Source organism: Diplotaxodon limnothrissa, linkage group LG6 (assembly GCF_057381915.1).
Source record: "Diplotaxodon limnothrissa isolate DT_005_m linkage group LG6, D_limnothrissa_male_GT1.1, whole genome shotgun sequence".
NCBI lineage: Eukaryota > Metazoa > Chordata > Actinopteri > Cichliformes > Cichlidae > Diplotaxodon > Diplotaxodon limnothrissa.
The window spans coordinates 15,768,134-15,788,821 of NC_140601.1; the positions used below are offsets into that span (position 1 = coordinate 15,768,134).

The 20,688-nt window shown below is 41.2% G+C and overlaps 1 protein-coding gene across 1 annotated transcript in view; it reads right to left on the reverse strand.

The window, feature by feature from the left end:
- Nucleotides 1–3,994: 3,994 nt before the first annotated feature.
- mtnr1aa (melatonin receptor 1A a) overlaps nucleotides 3,995–20,688 on the reverse strand; it is a 54,560-nt gene continuing 37,866 nt past the window's right edge. The window contains exon 2 of the mRNA XM_085356860.1: nucleotides 3,995–4,904. Coding sequence (XP_085212986.1) covers nucleotides 4,036–4,904 — 869 coding nt within the window. The 3' untranslated portion in view covers nucleotides 3,995–4,035. The remainder of the gene's footprint in view (nucleotides 4,905–20,688) is intronic.

Sequence of the window (20,688 nt, forward strand, 5' to 3'; positions counted from 1 at the left end):
CATTTACTTTAAGGTTCAGCATGAACTTATGGGTTCAGAAGTACTCTTCTGAATACCTAAATCAACTTTCTTCTCCATTTTTATGCTAGCTTTGAACTTCAGCAGGTTGTCTCAACATGTCTAAATGCACTGAGTTGCTACCATGTGAATAGCTGATTAGGTAAATATGTTAATGAGCACTTAAACAACTGTACCTAAGAACTGGTGCCAACAAGTGTCACACCACATTGCTTATATTATTTTGAAGCCTGATAAATGCAGGTTTATTTGCTTTTTTCCATTAAATATCCCGTTGCATTTTGTGTTGTTGAATTCTACTTGTTTGAGTGTCTTACATATTTTTAGGCTGTTTTAAATGTTTGCTCATCCAAATATATCAAACAAGTCGACAGTTTACATGGGATGTTGGGATATTTCTTTACATGATTGACTTCAAGTCTACAGGGAGTGCAGAATTATTAGGCAAATGAGTATTTTGTCCACTTCATCCTCTTCATGCATGTTGTCTTACTCCAAGCTGCATAGGCTCGAAAGCCTACTACCAGTTAAGCATATTAGGTGATGTGCATCTCTGTAATGAGAAGGGGTGTGGTCTAATGACATCAACACCCTATATCAGGTGTGCATAATTATTAGGCAACTTCTTTTCCTTTGGCAAAATGGGTCAAAAGAAGGACTTGACAGGCTCAGAAAAGTCAAAAATAGTGAGATATCTTGCAGAGGGATGCAGCAGTCTCAAAATTGCAAAGCTTCTGAAGCGTGATCATCGAACAATCAAGCGTTTCATTCAAAATAGTCAACAGGGTCGCAAGAAGCGTGTGGAAAAACCAAGGCGCCAAATAACTGGCCATGAACTGAGAAAAGTCAAGCGTGCAGCTGCCAAGATGCCACTTGCCACCAGTTTGGCCATATTTCAGAGCTGCAACATCACTGGAGTGCCCAAAAGCACAAGGTGTGCAATACTCAGAGACATGGCCAAGGTAAGAAAGGCTGAAAGACGACCACCACTGAACAAGACACACAAGCTGAAACGTCAAGACTGGGCCAAAAAAAATCTCGAGACTGGTTTTTCTAAGGTTTTATGGACTGATGAAATGAGAGTGAGTCTTGATGGGCCAGATGGATGGGCCCGTGGCTGGATTGGTAAAGGGCAGAGAGCTCCAGTCCGACTCAGACGCCAGCAAGGTGGAGGTGGAGTACTGGTTTGGGCTGGTATCATCAAAGATGAGCTTGTGGGGCCTTTTCGGGTTGAGGATGGAGTCAAGCTCAACTCCCAGTCCTACTGCCAGTTTCTGGAAGACACCTTCTTCAAGCAGTGGTACAGGAAGAAGTCTGCATCCTTCAAGAAAAACATGATTTTCATGCAGGACAATGCTCCATCACACGCGTCCAAGTACTCCACAGCGTGGCTGGCAAGAAAGGGTATAAAAGAAGAAAAACTAATGACATGGCCTCCTTGTTCACCTGATCTGAACCCCATTGAGAACCTGTGGTCCATCATCAAATGTGAGATTTACAAGGAGGGAAAACAGTACACCTCTCTGAACAGTGTCTGGGAGGCTGTGGTTGCTGCTGCACACAATGTTGATGGTGAACAGATCAAAACACTGACAGAATCCATGGATGGCAGGCTTTTGAGTGTCCTTGCAAAGACACTCAAAATGCGACAATGGTCGCTGATTTGTTTTTGTTTTGTTTTTGAATGTCAGAAATGTATATTTGTGAATGTGGAGATGTTATATTGGTGTCACTGGTAAAAATAAATAATTGAAATGGGTATATATTTGTTTTTGTTAAGTTGCCTAATAATTATGCACAGTAATAGTCATCTGCACACAGATATCCCCCTAAAATAGCTAAAACTAAAAACAAACTAAAAACTACTTCCAAAAACATTCAGCTTTGATATTAATGAGTTTTTTGGGTTCATTGAGAACATGGTTGTTGTTCAATAATAAAATTATTCCTCAAAAATACAACTTGCCTAATAATTCTGCACTCCCTGTATAAGGCTTAACTACTATTTTGTTTTAATCACACTTACAATAGTAAACATTTTTGCAAAACTGGTTTGACTTTCAAAGGTTTTTCAAGGTAGGCTTGAATCCAAATGTGCAGAGACAGACATTAAGAACATATGCTGTGTTTTTGTTGGTGTATTTTTGGATGAACTGTTTTCTGTCCAGTTTGACTTATTCTATTTTGTTCCTGTCTTTTTTTTTTTTTTAAGACATGTTCAATGTATTCATATTTTTTTCCCCAGACAACATCAGTTTGCAGTGATTTACTTTCTTTTCCATCTAAAGTTTGGACAGACTGCAGAACTTTGAGTGCTCTGTTTGAGTTTTTCATGGCCTCGCCATAGTAAACACCACATTTTATGGTCTTTTTTTGGACACTGAATCAGTAAATAAAGACAAGCCTAAATCAGTGACATGAAACACCTGATTTTCCTTTTCCATTTTGTTGCATCCCTTGCTATAAAAATCACTGGCCTCAGATTACTGTATGACTCTGTTTGGGGGCAGTGTAAATCCCTGGGATTTTTACATTTGCTCATCCCCAACCCATTCATTCCTTCCTACCGCACACAGCTCTTGGGATTAAACGGATTGAGAAGGGGGCAGGGAGTCCTGTGGGTGCTGGCTCTTTTAGCTCTTGCTTTGAGGATGATGGTCAGCTGCTGTTATGTAAGCCAAGTGGATTTCAAATGCATGGTTGGGCCACTCTCCTCTGCGGTGCATTATTTCTTTGTGCTCCACTAACCGGGTAGCCCACGCACACTATGCAACACGCATGCAAGTGCTGATGCATAGTAGCCTAAACTGTCCCGGCCTCTTACGCATTGCAGAATTCTTCCCACTGTGAAGGGCACAGTGAAGGGCACAATTTTCATTAGTTCACCTAAAAATTTGTTTGCAGACAGAACCTTATGAGCTTATACGTTTAACCGCCACTCATATCATTCAGACAATGCAGACAAAACTAAGCACTTGCTACATAACCTTGCCATATCATATCCATTGGATGCTTTTACAGGTAATGATGACTGTGTTCCACCGTGTGTGAAATCCCAGTTACCCAGGCAGATTTGTAGCAGAGCTGTCACACTGGCAAAAAAAAATATGAATAGAGGACAAACCAAACTACATCATTTACAGGCCAATGCAGTGTCCTGAAACAAACTGGTCATTTGAGAGGGTTAGAGGCTAAGACTGCAGCAAACAAAGTTACTGTTTAAAGCCATTTATAACTGTAACACATGATGGCCAAAGGAAAGAAGAAAACACCCCCAATAAACCAGAATTGTAGTAAAACGAGCATCGGTAAGTACACTGAACACAGGGCTAATGCAAAAACGCCGTCAGTATCAGATTTTATTTTGCATATGAATAATTTCCAATATCCATGCATACAGTATAATGAGCACATAATGTGGTAGAGACAGAGAGAGAGCGAGAGATATTGTCTTTACTAAAGAATATATTCCACCTAATGTAATGGACGGTACTGTAGGTTACACTAACACAGCAGCAAGCCACACTGCTTGCACTCAGTTAGTGTTACAGTGTCACGAATGAGGTTATTAAAATTGGTTAACTCCATTTACAAACTTGCGAGTATCTTTTCAACCGAGATTTGTAGAAATCTTATTTTAGTGTCCTCATAAAATGTTCTTTTTATTCTTTTGAAACCGGAACCTGATATATTGTGTATTTACATGGCATTTCATACAAAATAAATACTTATATATTTAATGATACATTTATATCATCATTGTAAACATGAAAACAAAACAGACATCATATATTGTTTTGTACTACAGGGACTGCAGAGTCAAACAAAAGTGCTTGATCAGAGACAAAGATGTTACGCACCCCTGTTCTTGCTGTGATTGTTCAGAGATCAGATAGCACCGTATCACTCCCGACAGAAGCTGTTTGTGGTTTATATTTGGTATTTTTCTTACTCAGCTTTTTTTCCTTTTCTTCCTCATACTCTCAGTATATTGGTTTTATGTCTCTGAGTTCTGTTTCAGACAGAGTCCACTTTGACCTGGTTGTTGTTGGTCATGAGCGGTGACGGTTTACTCTTGAGCCGCTCCCCTGCGTCATTCGAGCTGTCCTGGAAGAAGATGCGAGCCGTGCACACTGACACTACAATACGCTTGTACTCGCGCCGGAAGTTCTGGTTCAGCACGCCATACACAATGGCATTAAGGCAGCTGTTAAAGTAGGCCATGAAGTAGCTGGCCACGAACAACCACTCAGGGATGAGGGGAATCACAACCTCCGGTTTGATCGCTACAGCCAGTCCGATGAAGTTTAGCGGTGCCCAGCACACAGCAAAGAGCACAAACACCACAAACATGGTAACAAAGTTCCTAACGTCATGTGGCGTCAACTTGGGTCGAATGTCTGGCTTGACCCGTCTCCTTACCTGTATGACCAATATCCAAATGCGCAGGTAGCAGTAGGTGACAATCATGATGGGTAAAATGAAGTGGAAGAAGACCACGGCGATGGTGTACGCGGAGCTAGCCGACTGAACAAATGTGCAGGAATAAACCCGCGGGTCGTACTGAAGCGAGCCCACGAACAGGTTGGGCACGATGGCAACAACAGTCAGCGCCCAGATTAACAACACATAGCAGACAGAGTTTTTGTCGCTGTACAGTTTATCGTATTTGAGGCTGTGGCAGATATAACAGTATCGGTTGATGGCGATGCCGGTGATGTTGAAGATGGAGCCGATGACGCTGACACCCATGAGGAAGCCGCTGATTTGGCAGTGGACGTAACCCAGGTTCCAGCCATTGTGGAAGATGGAGGTGAGGACCAGAGGGTATGGGTAGATGGCCACCACAAGGTCTGCCACTGCCAGGCTCACCACAAAGATGTTCCCTATCGAAAACACAAACAGCAGAGACATGGATGACCAACTGAGAACAGACTCAACATTCAATTAAAGGAGACATGGAGTCATTATATCCAGAGACTGCCAAATGTTCCTCGCTTTAACATATTTAGTTTTCCCCACCTTTCTGGGAGTCTTGTGACTTATTATGAAGAAAGAAACGAGTACAGAACAAATATGACGGCATGAAAACCGCATCATTGATAAAGTATTGTTGATGTCACCCCTGTGGACTTTGGATTGGATCATTTAAGACATGGATAAAGCTCTGCTGCTAATTCCCATCTTTCCCCTGAGTCAGAATCTTTTAAATTGAGCAAGAACACAGAATTACAATTTGTATAAATATCACTGAGAAGATCTTCTATGTGATCATCTGACACAAGATGCAAGGCTCCTCATTTCTTACAGCATTAAAGGCAAAATCTGCCCAGTGGAAATGACAATCCTTTTGAAAATCTGAGCCCATTGCGTGTTGGCTATGATAGCTGGCCTTAATTAAAATAGATGTAATCAAATGTGCTAAAACAAAGAAGACCCCCCACTAACACAATACTTTAGAGACATCCATTTGTTTCTCTTGCAATTTTGTAACTTAAGCCAGAGGAAAAGTGCCTCAAGGCTGGATGTTGAGAGGGAATCCATCTGTAGTTTGGTATTGTATGTGTGCATATGCACATGTGCGCTTGTGTGAATGCATAAACACAGTATTAGTTTCCCTCGATGATTTGGCATGTGTGAACATCAGCGTACATTCAGCTGTTACCTTTTGATGTTGGTGAATAATGAAAATAATGCATATTTCTAATTGTCAGGAAGGACTCTACAGTGCGCATGGAAGGTAAGCATGATCTAAAGTGGGGATTATAAAGATACAGTCTGCAGGAAACACCCAGCCACCAAAGGACCAAGTCTGTCCCACTGGATGACTTTGAGAATGTCAAAATTGCAAAGAATAGGGCATAATTTTGCATCAGGAAGAATTGAGGAAGTTGGTATGAATCGATGTTGCCATGAGAGTGGTTGTTTAAAATTGTATCATTCTATGTAGGCCCTGAACAGTTGATTGCACTGTAACTTAAGAAAACACCAGTAAAACACCTATGGTATGAATTTTAAAATCCTAGGTGACCTCCTTCTCGAGTACCGCATTCACGAGCTTGCCCACGCCGCCCACCTGGTGAGGTGACAACAATATCAGTTTTTTACAGCTAAGGGGTGAAAAAACAGCAATGTGAATAAAACACAGCGGAAGGAGAAAAAATAACATCTCCCAAAACACAACGGAAGTGTATTTTGGGAGACATTAACGTGACAGAACAGCTGTGAGAGGCTTGCACAGGAAGACACACTTAAAACAAGGAGCATTCATCGCTTTTGTGAGGAAGAGAAAGATACTAGGTAATTATATGAATCACATGATTCATATAACACTGTAGATACATGTTTGCTATTAGCTATGCAGCTGTTATGTTGTGACTTGTGCAGCTGTTCCATCACGTTATTGTCTCCGTAAAAACACTTCCATCCTCTTTTGTGAAATCTTTCTCCTCATTCTGTTGAGCTGTATATCATTTCTATTGTGTTTTGTGTGCTTTTGAAGCATTTTTTTAGTTGCTAGTGGTTCTTTTATAAGGTGAAGTGTATTTGACCTCTCAGGGCCACCTCATATATATCTTAGTTTCGGAGCATCTGTGGTTCCAGTGGTAGAGAGGGTCATCTATGAATCGAAATGTGATCCCCACTTCATACACAGAATTGTATTACCAGAGGCTGAAGGATGCTGGGCATGATACTGAACCCCAAGTTGCCCCCGATACATTCATCAGAGAGTGTGTGTGTCCACCTGGGTCTGGGTGCAGTTCCCCCCTCCAGGGGCAAGGGTACCTAGACCCGGTTCGTAGAGTATGCTTGGGGAGTGTGATCGTGTGTACAGTGTCTCTTTATGTCTGTCTCCACGTTGGTTGAGTGTGGAGTAAGTGTATATGAGAGCATGAGGGTGGGAATGGATGTTTGTGTCTGTGTGTGCCTGTATGTCTGTGTCTATATGTCAGGTTGGGTATCAGATGCCACCTCTCTGGGGACATCTCAGGCCCTCCAAGGTTTGGAGGCCTATCTCCACCCACCACCACTTCCCCTGCCAGTGGTGGACTCCCTCAGGTATCGGTGCGTTGGTGGTTCTTTGTGTCCGGGGATGGGCGTCCAGGTACACACCGGCTCACTCCTTGGCGGCCGCTTATCGGGGCCTGGAGCCTGGGGCTTGCTCGGGCCACTTCGGAGGTGGGGTGCCCCCGGCCTCTCGGCCTGGGGCTCGGTCACTCAGGCACAACTGGCTGCCGGCGGAGCTCACGGGCGCGTCACTGCAACTCCCCCTGGCTTCTGCTCTGCGGCTGCTGAGTGAGCCCTCATCTGGGACTCTCCTCAGCTCTTTCTGGGACAGTGGCGCGGCTGCCCCTCTGTTGGTCTTCCTTGGTCTCTTGTGTTCTGGGGGCCTCTGATTGTCTGGAGTTTTGATCTCCTCCATACCTGCTTCATGCCCTGGAGGACGGGGCTGTGCCCCCCCCACACCCTCTAGCAGATCATTACATGAAGGAACCTTTTAAAAAAAAACAAGCGCGTCCATGCTCACAGGTGTACACACGGGTGATCACACCCACAAACTACACCCTTTTTGGCTCCTACCTCAAAGCACACTGTGTTCTGTTGATCTTATGTGCTGCACATTAATGTTTAATATTTAGTATTTACTGTCATATTCCCATATATCATTGTGATGTTGTTTATTCTATTACTCTTGTTCTCTTCTGCTTGTTTTCTTTTTTCTTTCTCAGCAGGTGATCCAGGTGATCGATATATGCATTTTTTTTTTCTGCCCATTCTGTTGGTTTTTGTCTTTTGCCCTTCTCCCCCGTCCCTCTTCTCAGCTGTTTCTCTTTCCTTCTTTCTTTCTCCCCTTCTTTCCCCCAGTCAAGTCTGTCCCGTATTCAAGTGAAAATAAAATAAACAATAAAAGTTGAATCAAATGGACCATTATGGCAAGGCTGGGATGGTCAATTTGGTAAAGTAAATCTGTTGGGCATCTTTCTTTGCCTTTAGACAACAATTCTGATGGCAAAAGAGCCAAACGGGACAGGCAAAAAAAAAAAAAAAAAAGAGAGTGTGTGTGTGAGAGACATATATAAAAAAACGTATACAGATAAAATCGCTGTATGTGTGACTGGGGGAAAGAGAATTAATGCAAAGTGCTCTGAGTGCTCAAAATTAACTATAAAGTGCTACCAGCCCATTTCCTATTACCATAGGAAAGTTGTATGGCAAGTCAGTACCGATGGCCTGTCATACCACACCAAAGTAAAGTCTTTAAACCCAGCAGTATTACAGTTTTTTACAGACGCTAGGACACATTTCTCAATACTTAAGTCACTTTTGCAAAACTCTTCACACATTTCTCCTAACTGACCCTCAGCCTGGCAAAGCAGTTCATTTCACATTCAAAATGCACTACAACTACCAAAACACTTCATTCAGGTCTCAAATGAACACATTCCTCCAGAACACTAGCAAAGGTTGACAGCCGACAAACACACTTTGTCACCCACAAAACAATGACCTAAAAAACACTAACAACATGTAGCATTACACAGTGTTTTCCTGTGTAAAACAAGGACACATCTCTGTTTATAATTTCAATATATGTTACTGGAATGAATCAGACATCATGTATTTATGTTTATGTATTTTTATTTTTTTGCACTAAGTAATCCCAAAATACAAGAATTTGTATACACACCATCCACTGATACACATACAATAGTAATGCTAATCTACTCGGTCTCCTCCATTTGGCCGCAGGTTCTCATCCACATCACATCTTATGTCATCTAGGGTAATACACCTAGGAAAGAATCTTCTGGCATGCCAGAATTGAAGGAGTTGAAAAATTGAAGGAGTAACAACTGTGTAGATGTTCATCCACAATGAGAATCAGCTGTGGCTGGTTAAACTGCATTGTTAGATTTAAAATATGTTTCAATAAAATATTGCCGTTGGATTTTGCTGTCTTTTCAAGTTTTGCATTGTGTTATTGTTTTGACCATGAGTTTAACAGTTTTGAAAACAGTATGTAAGCACATGCAAAATGTCCTGTCCGTACAAAGCTTTTTGGCAGTTGTTGTGTCTGAGTGAGAAGATGATTCATGAAATTTGAGAGATGTGGTCATTGAATGCATTTTGAGCCAAGACAATGATAACTGGTCCTCAGTTTAGCCCACATAGACTTCTGTTGTGCTCACTGTGTGAGGAGTTCTGCAAACGTGACCTAAGTATTGGGAAATGTGTCCTAGCGTCTGTAAAAAACTGTAAAAGGAAGGGAAACATTTGGAGGTGTATATGGCCCATGAACTAAAATAAGTTTGACACCCCTGATCAGCAGACTGGGTAGTAATCAATGGGATGCAAATGCTTTCTTTGCCCCAGAAATGACGAGAAAATGATATACCCTGTTAAAGAGGGACACACTTTTGCAAAATGACAGCTGACAGAAAATTACTGTAATTCTCAGCCTCTTTCCAATGATGAGCAAAAGAGACAAAAGCATAAATATTTGATGACACCTTGCAGGAACACACTCACTTGTGTGTGCAGGCACACAGCTCTGGACTTTGGCTTGAACCCCCTGTGATGACGATGTTGGAGGACCCTAAGATCAAGCCACATGGCATTCTCCCTAGCTTTCACTCGTCTCAGTGGAATGTGTTCTGCTTATGAACATAGGACAAGCCCGGATTTGCAGATGTATTGACAGCTTGTCACAAATGATAAGACGGATTCTATGTCGCAGAGAAGCTAAGGTGCATCACATGTATCTCTGCAATCACTGCAGTGCGCAAAGCAATTAAATGTTTGCACAGACTTCTGTGCAGCCAGTTACAGACACAAACCTGTAAACCTGTAGACAGACCTGTCAGTCTCACCTAAGCATTAGAAGCACATTGGTGCTCAGTGGCACTGTTATCTCCGATAAACCATGCTATTCTACTGCCAGGAATCGCATGTGGCTATTAATTAAGTTTGTCCTTTTGTATGTCTCATTGGGCTGCCCTCTATACGGAATTAAATGCACCTGCTGTTGTCACAAGATCCCACGGCTGCAAGAGAGCTTTACTATATATGTACGTGTGTGGTGCGCTTTTTGTTCATCTATCTTTGTGAGGACCTTGAGAAACAAAGTTTTTTTTCCTTTTTTTCCCCACAGGCACCTGTAGACTTTCGTGTAGTATTTTTCTGTACGACAACATGGGTGAGTATGGTGAACAATATACAAATAGTTCATGATTAAAACCCTCCACATTGTACATTTAAGTAATCAAAAAGTCCATAAGATAAAATGTGTTTACCATTATTGGAACCAGGTTTAGCTAAAGGTCTGGTTAGACTGTTTTACAGAGTGACAAAGAGAGATGATCACAGTGATGGAATTAAATCCATCTGATTGTTTTTTTTTGTTTTTTTTTAACAGTGACAACTAATTTGCTTCGTACACAGTTGTGAACAAACGGCCCCACAACATCTTCCCTGTTTACTTAGACTTGTATTACCTGAGTTTTGACCTGTTCAACGAGTAAAAGAAGTATTTTGAACCAATTTCATGGTAACACAGGCAACAATTTTTGTTGAGAAGTTGCCACAAAAAAGTACAAATAAATAGCTATCACAAATACAAGCAATTGCCAGGGTTTTGGCACAAGTAGCTAAAATTACTGAAGTCTAATTCACCTAAAAATTGATTTATAGAAATGTAGAATTAATCACGTAATGTTTTATAGAGTCCAGATTTGTATTATTATTAAACTTTATTGTGTTATATTGTCCAGTGTATCTATTGTTTTGTCTCTTTCATATGGTTCAACAGCATTTCACATTTCACTTCATCCACTAAACCAATAAAAAAAAGGTTATGCAAAACAAACAGCACTTTAGTGGCATTTTTTATATGTTTGTCACACTTAATGGTTTCAGATCATCAAACAAAAATATGAGACAAAGATAACAGAAGTAAACACAAAACCCAGTTTCTAAATGAAAGTGTTTATTACTAAGGGGGAAAAATCCAAACCTTCATGGCCCTATCTGAAAGAAATGGTTTCTTCTTTACACTTAACACATCCAGCACTCACTATTATTATCAATAGTCATGTTAATGTCCAATATTCACCCTCCCTTTAGCCATGTTTCAGCCTCCACCCACTCCTCAGGGAAATATGTGCCTTTTTAGCAGCTTAATGCTTCATAGTGCTCACCAGCTGGCAGCTAACTTTGTCTGTCTACCTCTCAGTGCCGGACAGGATAGCATGCAAATACCACAGAGTGTTAAATTGAACATAATCAGAACAGAAAGATAAAAAAAACAGAGAGAGATTGTAATTTTGTAGGTTGGCTAAAAGTGACCCCTTTCACTTTTTTAAAAAACAGAACAAAAAACAAAACACTTGATCAGTTCCTATTTATTCCACTGAGTACAGCCTTGAAGTACAAACACATTAATGTGTGACACAGCTAGCACTGTGTGTGTGTGTGTGTGTGTGTGTGTGTGTGTGTGTGTGTGTGTGTGTGTGTGTGTGTGTGTGTGTGTGTGTGTGTGTGGAAAAGGGTGCAGTTAGTAAAACTGTGTGTACTACCAAATGAAAACATGTTTCCACGTTCAGAGAAAGTGTAAAGACAACGTGCTAACCGTCAACTTTAGTGGCCTCCCCCTCTCTTCTACAGCTACTCTTTACTGTAACAACCCTGTTACAGGGTTTTAAAGTCAAGTCACTCAGTATTAACAGCCTTGACCTTGACAAGGTGAAATGCTTACAGGCAGGTGGCTCTTTTGGCTGTTGGACTCTCTCACTCACTGACTCTGTCACTGTGACTAGTCCTGTGATTGACGCATCACTCTGAGTTTTCATTTGGCTCGAGGAGAGATATGGCCTGGTGCAGTGTCCCTTTTCCATTTCTGCAATCCCACACTTTAAACCAGTTTCTATTAGGACTTAGGCAGAAGTGAAGCCCATCTGAGCATTTTTTTTTTTTTGCCAATGTAGCTTGCAATGAATTTTGGCACAGTCTGCTAAACTGAGAAGATACACAGTTCATTTAATGTCAGCTTGACTTTTCCCACATGTTACGGTGTCGCAGCATAATCTCAGAAGCGAATATGGTGATTTTTGAACTGATCCCCAGACATGGCATACCATCTAAATTACTTTTTCAATAATCTAAGTCAATGCTAATTTTCGTAGTAATGACTCCCTTACCCTGAAACATCTGAATTTGGATTTTATCCAGTTGTTCTGAGCAGTTAGTTTAGTTCAGACAGGCTGAATGCAAAGTGTCTCTGAGCAGCTATACCAAGGTCTTTCTACATATTTTCCAAAGGGATTGAAGAGCTGGATTCTACTGGGTCATACAAGGGCGGTCACTTTTTTCTCCTGAAGCCATTGCAGTGATATGAAAGATCTACCTTCCTATCAGCTCAAATTATCCATCCTAGTTAACGTTATTAATTCAAACAGGCCTAAAACCTTAGACTCATTATAACCATGTACTAATCAGCATGTGATTGTTTACCCTAATCAGCTACTAGATCATTACAGTGGGTCCTAGCAGACAATGATGAACTCTCTGGCAGACACCAACATAAACTCTGGCCAAGTCAGAGGGAAGACCAATTACACGGTTATTGCCCATAATTGGGCATTAGCACTGAATTAAGTCTAAGCCAAGAACTCATCAACTTTTAATCAACTGGACTTTTTCATAAGCATCGTTTCTCTTGAGTGAGTTGACTCTGTGTACCGTCTGCTAGCGAACAGCACAACATAAGGCTTCATATTTGGGTGCTTGTAGACGCTTTGTAAAATTCAAATTAAAAGTTTTATAGAATAGAACATCGAAAACATATCAGTTGTTTAAACTGGGCTAAATGTTTTCAGTTTGTGAAAGTTCTGGACTGCAGGCAGGCCAGTTCAGCACCTGGACCCGTCTGCTATGAAGCCATGTTATTGTAATTTCATGTCATGTAATTTCAGACTTCTTCTGCTGGCCTTAGTCTTTGCCTCAGTCTTTCTTAAATGAGCTTTGGCCCAGAAGAAATGGTTGGGTTTCTGGATCATGTTCATAAAAGAGCTTTAACCAGCATTTGAGGATGGCTCAGCGAACTGTGTTCACAGACATCGATTTCTGGAAGTGTTCCTGAGCTCATGCAGTGATTTTCATTACAGAGTTATGTCTGTTTGTAATGCAGTGCTGCCTGAGGCCCTGAACATCACAGTCGTTCACTATTGATTTGTGGCCTGGTAGGTTGCACACAGAGATTTCTCCAGACTATCCAGATGTATGTAGATGATGAGAAATTCAAAGTTTCATAACTGTACGCTGTGGGAAAATGTTCTGAAACTTTTTCACAATTTGTAGGGTTTTTTTTGTTTTCAAAACTTTACTTCTGAGAAACTTTGCCTCTCCAAGAGGCTGTTTTTATAGCCAGTCAAGTGACTGACCTGTTGCCAGTGAACCTAATTAGCTGTGAAATGTTCCTCCAGCTGTTTATTTGTAGTAGCAGTTACTTTACCAGCCTGTTGCAATGTTTTTGAGATTTGTTGCAGCCAACTAATTCAAAATGCAAATAGTCTTAATGAAACAGTAAAAATCCCAGTTTAAACACTAGATGTTTTCTACAATTTATTTTCAATTAAATATCTGTTTAAGAAAATTGTGTTTTTATTTACATTTTATACACATTTTTTTATTGGGGTGTTATTCAGAGTGCGGGGGCCTGTTTTCAGCATCAAAACTGCTTTGTTCCAATAGAGCACTGTGTTACCTAAGGCATGTTTGTTATATAAAAAGGCTTACTGATCATTAGAATACCCTTTTACCATTATGCTAGAAAGCTAAAAAGGGTTATGCAAATGAAAGAAGCAATAAATTTGGCTGTCTTAATAATAATAATACAAAAAACAGCAGCTCTTTTTCTCTCTGTTTGGAGTTTGTTAATTTGCCCATTTTTATCTTCAACTACAAGAAAAACATTTTAGTATTCAACAAAGACAGCAATTAATAACAGACCAAAAGAAGAATTACCTTTAGCCCTATGGTAACATGATGGGAGAAGACTGCATTTTGTTATTTAAAGTGACATTTCTCTCCAGATTTTTTTTCTCTGGCCTGAAGTCTTATTTATCTAAATTGTTTAGGTAGGAGCTGCTCAGCATTGAAGACATCAGTCGCAGAGATGTCTGCCTTTTCCCAGATCCAGAAGTTTTTCGAGAAAATCACGAGCAATGTCATTCATATATTCAGAAATCACGATCAAGTTACTATAAAAATAAAACAAAATCCACAAACCTTGTTTTGAGTAACTCTGTGTAGTAAGTATTTCATTTCTAAGCATTAAAGGACCTTCAGCTGAGCTGTAATGTTAGCTACATAGCTGTCATAAAAAACTCACTAAAACAATCTCGATGGAGAAATAGCTTTAGACCTACAAAATCAGGACTCCGCGTAAGAAGAAAAATGTGTAATTTTAATTTGGAGGTGAGGTTCCACTTTAAACATGTCATGCACTACTGCCATAGATAGTTATGTGCTTCTTTGTCATAGATACTACAGCCATGGTCACTACAAGCCATGTCCCAGTTACAGATTTTGCTATAGAGTGCAGCGACTTTACTCCCATAAGAGCCTCCTTATAAAATAATGTGTATGTGCTGAAGGTCAGCAGCAGGGGGAGTCGGTCTGAATATGCAAGCTGTATATTATGTGTCACTCTGTCCAAACTGCACAACCAAACCAGGCATTTCGTCGACTGATGTTGTGACTGAGGTCAGAATAAATGAGCTGAGAATCATAACTTATTTGTTAATGTATCATGTAAGTATAGAAATATATTTTATGTAAACAACATATAAATGTGTATATAAACACATCTTGCACTTTGAATTTCAATTATAAATGACTGTATTTTCACACAAAGCTTTTTTATTTGTATAACAAAGTTGTTTTTCCTGACCAACAAACACACAAAAGATTTCAATCTCACAAAAGTGCGAAAACAGGAATGGCAGTTCCTGAGAACACGGGGCAGCACAGTGTATGATGTATTTTTATTTGGCTGAAAACTGAGTCCGGTTTAGTGCAGCCTCACTTAGTTCTTAATAATGTGCATCTCCCAGCAGACAAACTTAATACTTCTGTAGTAGAAATAAAAAGCAATTATGAAACAGTGGCAAAGGGGGTAATAAACTCTTCACTTCACACTCGGTGACCACAGAATCTCCACAACGATACAAAAGCTTATTTGTAGTGTTACATAAATACATCTTGCCACATTGAGATTTTTAAGAATGAAAAAGGCTCCATTATCCATTTGTGCAACAATATAACTAACACAGCAGCCAAAATGGTATGAGATAAGTACCGTGGTTATCTGAAAGTATAACAGCACAAATACCTATTTGACTTGCAGAGTCAGATTAGTATGTGGACTGCAGCACTGTGTAGATTACAACAGGGTGTTACAGGTGGTTAGCTCAGAGTTATTCAAAAAATGTTAAATGAAAAAAAAAAAGGCTTGTCTAGATATCTACAAATCAGACACTGCATTAAAACACACACAGGCAGGGACAGTATCCAAAGGAATCCAACTCATATTGAGACTCATATGATACATGCATCCCGACTTGTAACAATAAAGCAAATCAATTATCTCATATTTACAAATTGTTAATGACATCAAGAAAACACCTTACATGTTACAGGTCAGTGGGAAATTAGAGCGCGTTACAACTATAGATGATGACACTTGGACATCGCAACACTAGGATGTTTGTTTTGGCTGTTACAGGGGGGTTGGGAGCCAGCCATGAAAATAATTTGACTGGAAAGTAAAAATGAGGTTCTCCAGGGCTCCTCCAAGGACAAGCATTGTTAAAAATATGGGTAATAACAACTGCTGAAGAAAATGCAGTGTGGTTAGGGACCATAGCCACATGTCCTGGAACTGCAAACATTATAAAAGTGCAAACTTTACCATATATATGTGCTATATTTTACATGTTTTATTTATGATTGCAAGAAAAACTGATTACCATTAACTGGGTGAAACCTAACTCTCCTACAATAGCTCAGTGGTTACAAAAGTTAAACATGTCGAAAAGATGGACATGACTGCCATCCCATATCTTAAACTGCCTCTGTTTATAATAGGATGGACACCTGCTATGATCTACCTGGATAAAGACGTAGTTTGATGTATTTTGCAAACATCTGTAACAACAGGTTTGTTAGTTCATCTGGCATCTTAGTTTCTGTCCTCTCTTTGTTTGCTCTTTTCTCCTTTTTTGCCCCTTTTTGCTTTGTATTGTTAAAAATGCCTTCTTCTGTTACTAGCAATTAAGTTCAGTAAAAAAGAAGAACAATGCATTCGAGCGCTTCTCTGATCTCTTGATGATTAAAAAACCTGAAGTGAAGTCCGGGTGATGTTAGATTGGCTGGTTGCCATTTTTTAAAGAAATGCAGCTGACAAAAACAATCGACATTTATAAGAATATAAATGAGAGGTCAAAGAAAAAAATTGTGCCGTCATCCTTTAGTCTACTTTAGGTAATACTGTGTGAAGAACGTATTCGTACAATAAATACACGTGAGGGTGTTGAAGTAAGGTGACACAGTGGTGGGGTGGTGGCACTGTTGGCTCACAGCTTGTCTGTGGAGTTTGCATGTTCTTCAATTCAAAGTATGCCAAACACTTTACTTACTTTTAGCACAACTATGGAATATGGTACAATGCAAATTAACGAGAAGGCATTCTGTAACCTGTAGTGAAATAGCCAATCCCAATACTGGATTGCTAGCTCTTATATAAAGATGATAACTAGATGAAAGAAAGGATCCCATGTGTTCTAGTGTGTGTGTTAGCTTAAAACTTCTTGCATCTGTCACTATGACAGGGTAAAAAAAGAAATGGATTATCATGGTACTCTGTCCTGGCAGATTTAGAGTGGCAGCTCCTGGTTTTGCTCGCAGAAATGTGACAAAATGCACACAAAAACAACAACAACTTTGATGTTGGAAAATTACTTGAATTGCATTAAAAATAACGCAAGAGAAAAAGATGTTGAAAAAAAACTGTAGAAACAGAGAAGAGATGGAGGCACTCCTCTAAAGAAGCAGAGTAATTATGTCCCAGGGTCACTATTGCATTTGTGAATATTGTATTTATGAATGAAGCCGCTGACAGCCGTGAATGATGAGACTCGCAGCCGTTTTAATCCCCTCGCATCTTTTACAATGCTATTTCAAGACTCTAGGATTGGTTCAGAAAAACAAAAAAGCAAAGCGCATTAATAATAAAATATATAAGACAAAACAGTCAGTAGTGTATCAGTTGTCTTCTCCTTTGCTGTGATAAAGTATTTGCTTTCAGCTGCTGTGAGAAAAGTAGGAAAAAAGAAGCCCTTTTGACAAGGTTTTTAGGTAGAAGAGGTTTATTCCTACCCTGGTGTGGCAAAGGAAAGAAGGGATTTGCAAAGTGACCTCAAGTGCCCTCTCTGCTAAAGGAGTACCAAACAGAAAGAGCAGAGTGGAAAGCAACGTGATGCACTGCCAACCTGATTTCTGTTTTGCATCCAGCACCAGCGCTGTTTTTACAAAGCAGTAGCCTGAGGATTATTTTTAAATGTCAGAATAAAAGTGTTAATCACTGCAGTTAACACTGACACACAGGCAGTGCAAGTTCAAAAATTTCCTCAATGACCATGGCAACACATTTTTCCTTGGTTTTATCAGACTGTTTTTAATTCAAGGTTATTTCCTGACTCACGGCATTCGAGAATGTTTATCTTAGCTTTCCCACAGGGTAGGAAATTCCTCAGCGATATTCTCGAGTAAGTAGACAATGTCCTTTGTCCAGGAAAAATTTAAAACAGCAGACCTTTCTTCCTCTCTCGACAGCAACACATAATACATGTCAATGTTTTTTGTCTTTTGCGTTTTTTTAAGGAATGATCGATGAGTTCCCTTTCTCCTGTGGCACAATTAGGATGTCCGGTGGGTCTCAGTGGTGCGATGCGGCTTAAGTGACACTTTAGCAACATCTCAGATCTAGGGAGAACTGCCCAATCAACTCAAAACCTCAAACATCTAACTAAGCAGTCTCAATCTCAAATTGCTGGGCCTCTTTCCCACAGCGACCACTACAATTTTGAGGCTCATGTGTTGTGAAAATACCTGTCTGCCACACTTACTTTCCCTGTTCAGGGAGCAGAGATGACAAAACACCACGGGTGGTGTCACACTGGATGTCAGCCAGGGCCCCACAGCTGGTGGCCTGACACAGCCTGACAGGTCCAGTCACGTCTTCCAGATAAAGCCTCCAAGACAAGTTGTCCAATGTCATGTTGTCAATCTGATTACATAGTCTTCATGTGTCATGAACTAGTGGCAAATCCAGAATATAAAAAAATTAACCTGTTTGCCAGACTGGGCATGAAAATGAACTAAATTTGCAACACTTGTATCTGTGTGAACCAACATGCTGTCATCTTTAGTCACAGATGTGCTAGTATTTATTATTCCACAACTATGATCTTGATGAATATCAGGTCACTATGAACAAGATACTGTACTTGGAAAACCCCCTAGGAGTTGTAGGTTGGGTGGACCATGTGGCCACAGCTCTTGTAGCTTCTGGTGCTGCTAAGATTTACAGTAGTCCAGCTGCTCCCTAGTGAGCAAGACCTTTAGCTACAACATATCTGCATTTGGTTGACTTTTCATCCCACGATTCCAAAAAGAAAACAAAGTAGGGCAATATTAGAGTAGCCTACAGAAGATCATTTTTCAGACACTTCCAGTGTGACTAAAATCTCTTTGAACTTGCAGTAATACAAATTTAAGCTCGGTGACATCTCGATTGCTACATTTCTTATAAATTCAGGTAGTGTCATGTAGTGAGGGGCGAGTGACAGGCAAGAAGTGGACCTCGAAACGTCCCAAATCTCATCCTTCTCAAACTATACATGTTGTATAGCTATTGGCATAAAGAGATCGGTCAGAGGAAGAATGACTAAAGACTCAACAACATGAAAGTGAGCAGCGATGGAAACAATGTGCTTACAGTGATCATGACTTTGCCTCCTCCTGTGTCTTATGTTTTACGGAGTCGTGGCTCAGTGAGGACATCCCAGACTGCGCGCTCAAGCTGGAGGGCTTTCATCTGCTGCGCGCGGACCGGCAGGCCGCTCTCTCCGGTAAAACCAAAGGTGGAGGTGTCTGCTTCTACATCAATAGTGGCTGGTGCACAGATGTAACAGTGATTGCTCAGCACTGCTCTCCCTCTCTGGAATATCTTTTTATTCACTGCAAACCGTTTTATTCTCCGCGGGAGTTTGCTTCATTCATCCTGGCCGCTGTTTACATCCCGCCAGACGCAGATGCGCAGGCAGCTCAGTGCGCACTCGCGGAGCAGATTCTCCACACGGAGCGGACATTCCCGGACTCTCTCATCATTGCTCTTGGGGACTTTAACAAAGCCAATCTGAGCCATGAGCTTCCAAAATATAAGCAGCATATTAAATGCCCGACCAGAGAGGAGAGAACATTAGACCACTGTTACAGTACGATCAGCGGGGCCTATCGCGCGGTGCCCCGCGCTTCACTCGGACTTTCTGACCACGTCATGATCCACCTAATCCCCGCGTACAGACAGAGGCTGAAGCTCTCCAAACCTGTCGTGAGGACTAAAAAACTGTGGAGCAACAAGGCTGTGGAGGAGCTTCGCACGTGTTTGGAGTCTACAGACTGGGACACAATGAAGGCTGCTTCTAACAGCTTGGACGAGTTTACGGACACTGTCACCTCCTATATCCACTTCTGTGAGGACAGCATTGTGCCATCACGCACCAGGGTGAGTTATAACAATGACAAACCCTGGTTTACTCCTAAACTCAAAAAGCTGTGGCTGGAAAAGAGTAAGGCGTTCAGAAGCGGAGACAGGGACTGCTACAGAGAGGCCAAGTACAGGTTCACTAAAGAAGTGGACATTGCCAAACATCAGCACTCTGAGAAGATGCAGCAGCAGATCTCAGAGAATGACTCGGCCTCTGTGTGGAAAGGTTTTAGGAATATTACAAACTGCAAGCCTAAAACCCCCCACTCCACTGATGACTTGCTCTTAGCCAACACCCTTAACAACTTCTACTGCCGTTTTGACGAGCCATCAGGCAGCCTTCACACCTCCAACGACCCCAACAATAGAGGCACTTTGGACACTCATTCCCCCACCTCTCCCCCCTCCATAGAGCCATCACCACCTTCAAACTGTTCACTTGCAACACCCGCCCCCTCACCCCACACAAAAGAGGATTTCACACCACCTCCTCCGACCACAACTCTTCATATTCATGAAGCAGATGTGAGGAAGCAGTTTAGGAGTCTGAATGCTCGGAAAGCTCCCGGCCCAGACGGTGTGTCTCCTGCCACCCTCAGACACTGTGCAAACGAGCTGGCCCCAGTGTTTTCTGGCATCTTCAACTCCTCACTGCAGGCATGTCATGTGCCTGCCTGCTTCAAGTCCTCTACCATAATCCCTGTCCCCAAGAAACCTAGGATCACTGGACTAAATGACTACAGACCCGTGGCTCTGACATCTGTGGTCATGAAGTCATTTGAGCGCCTAGTTCTCTCCCATCTCAAGACCCTCACGGCCCCCCTCCTGGACCCCCTGCAGTT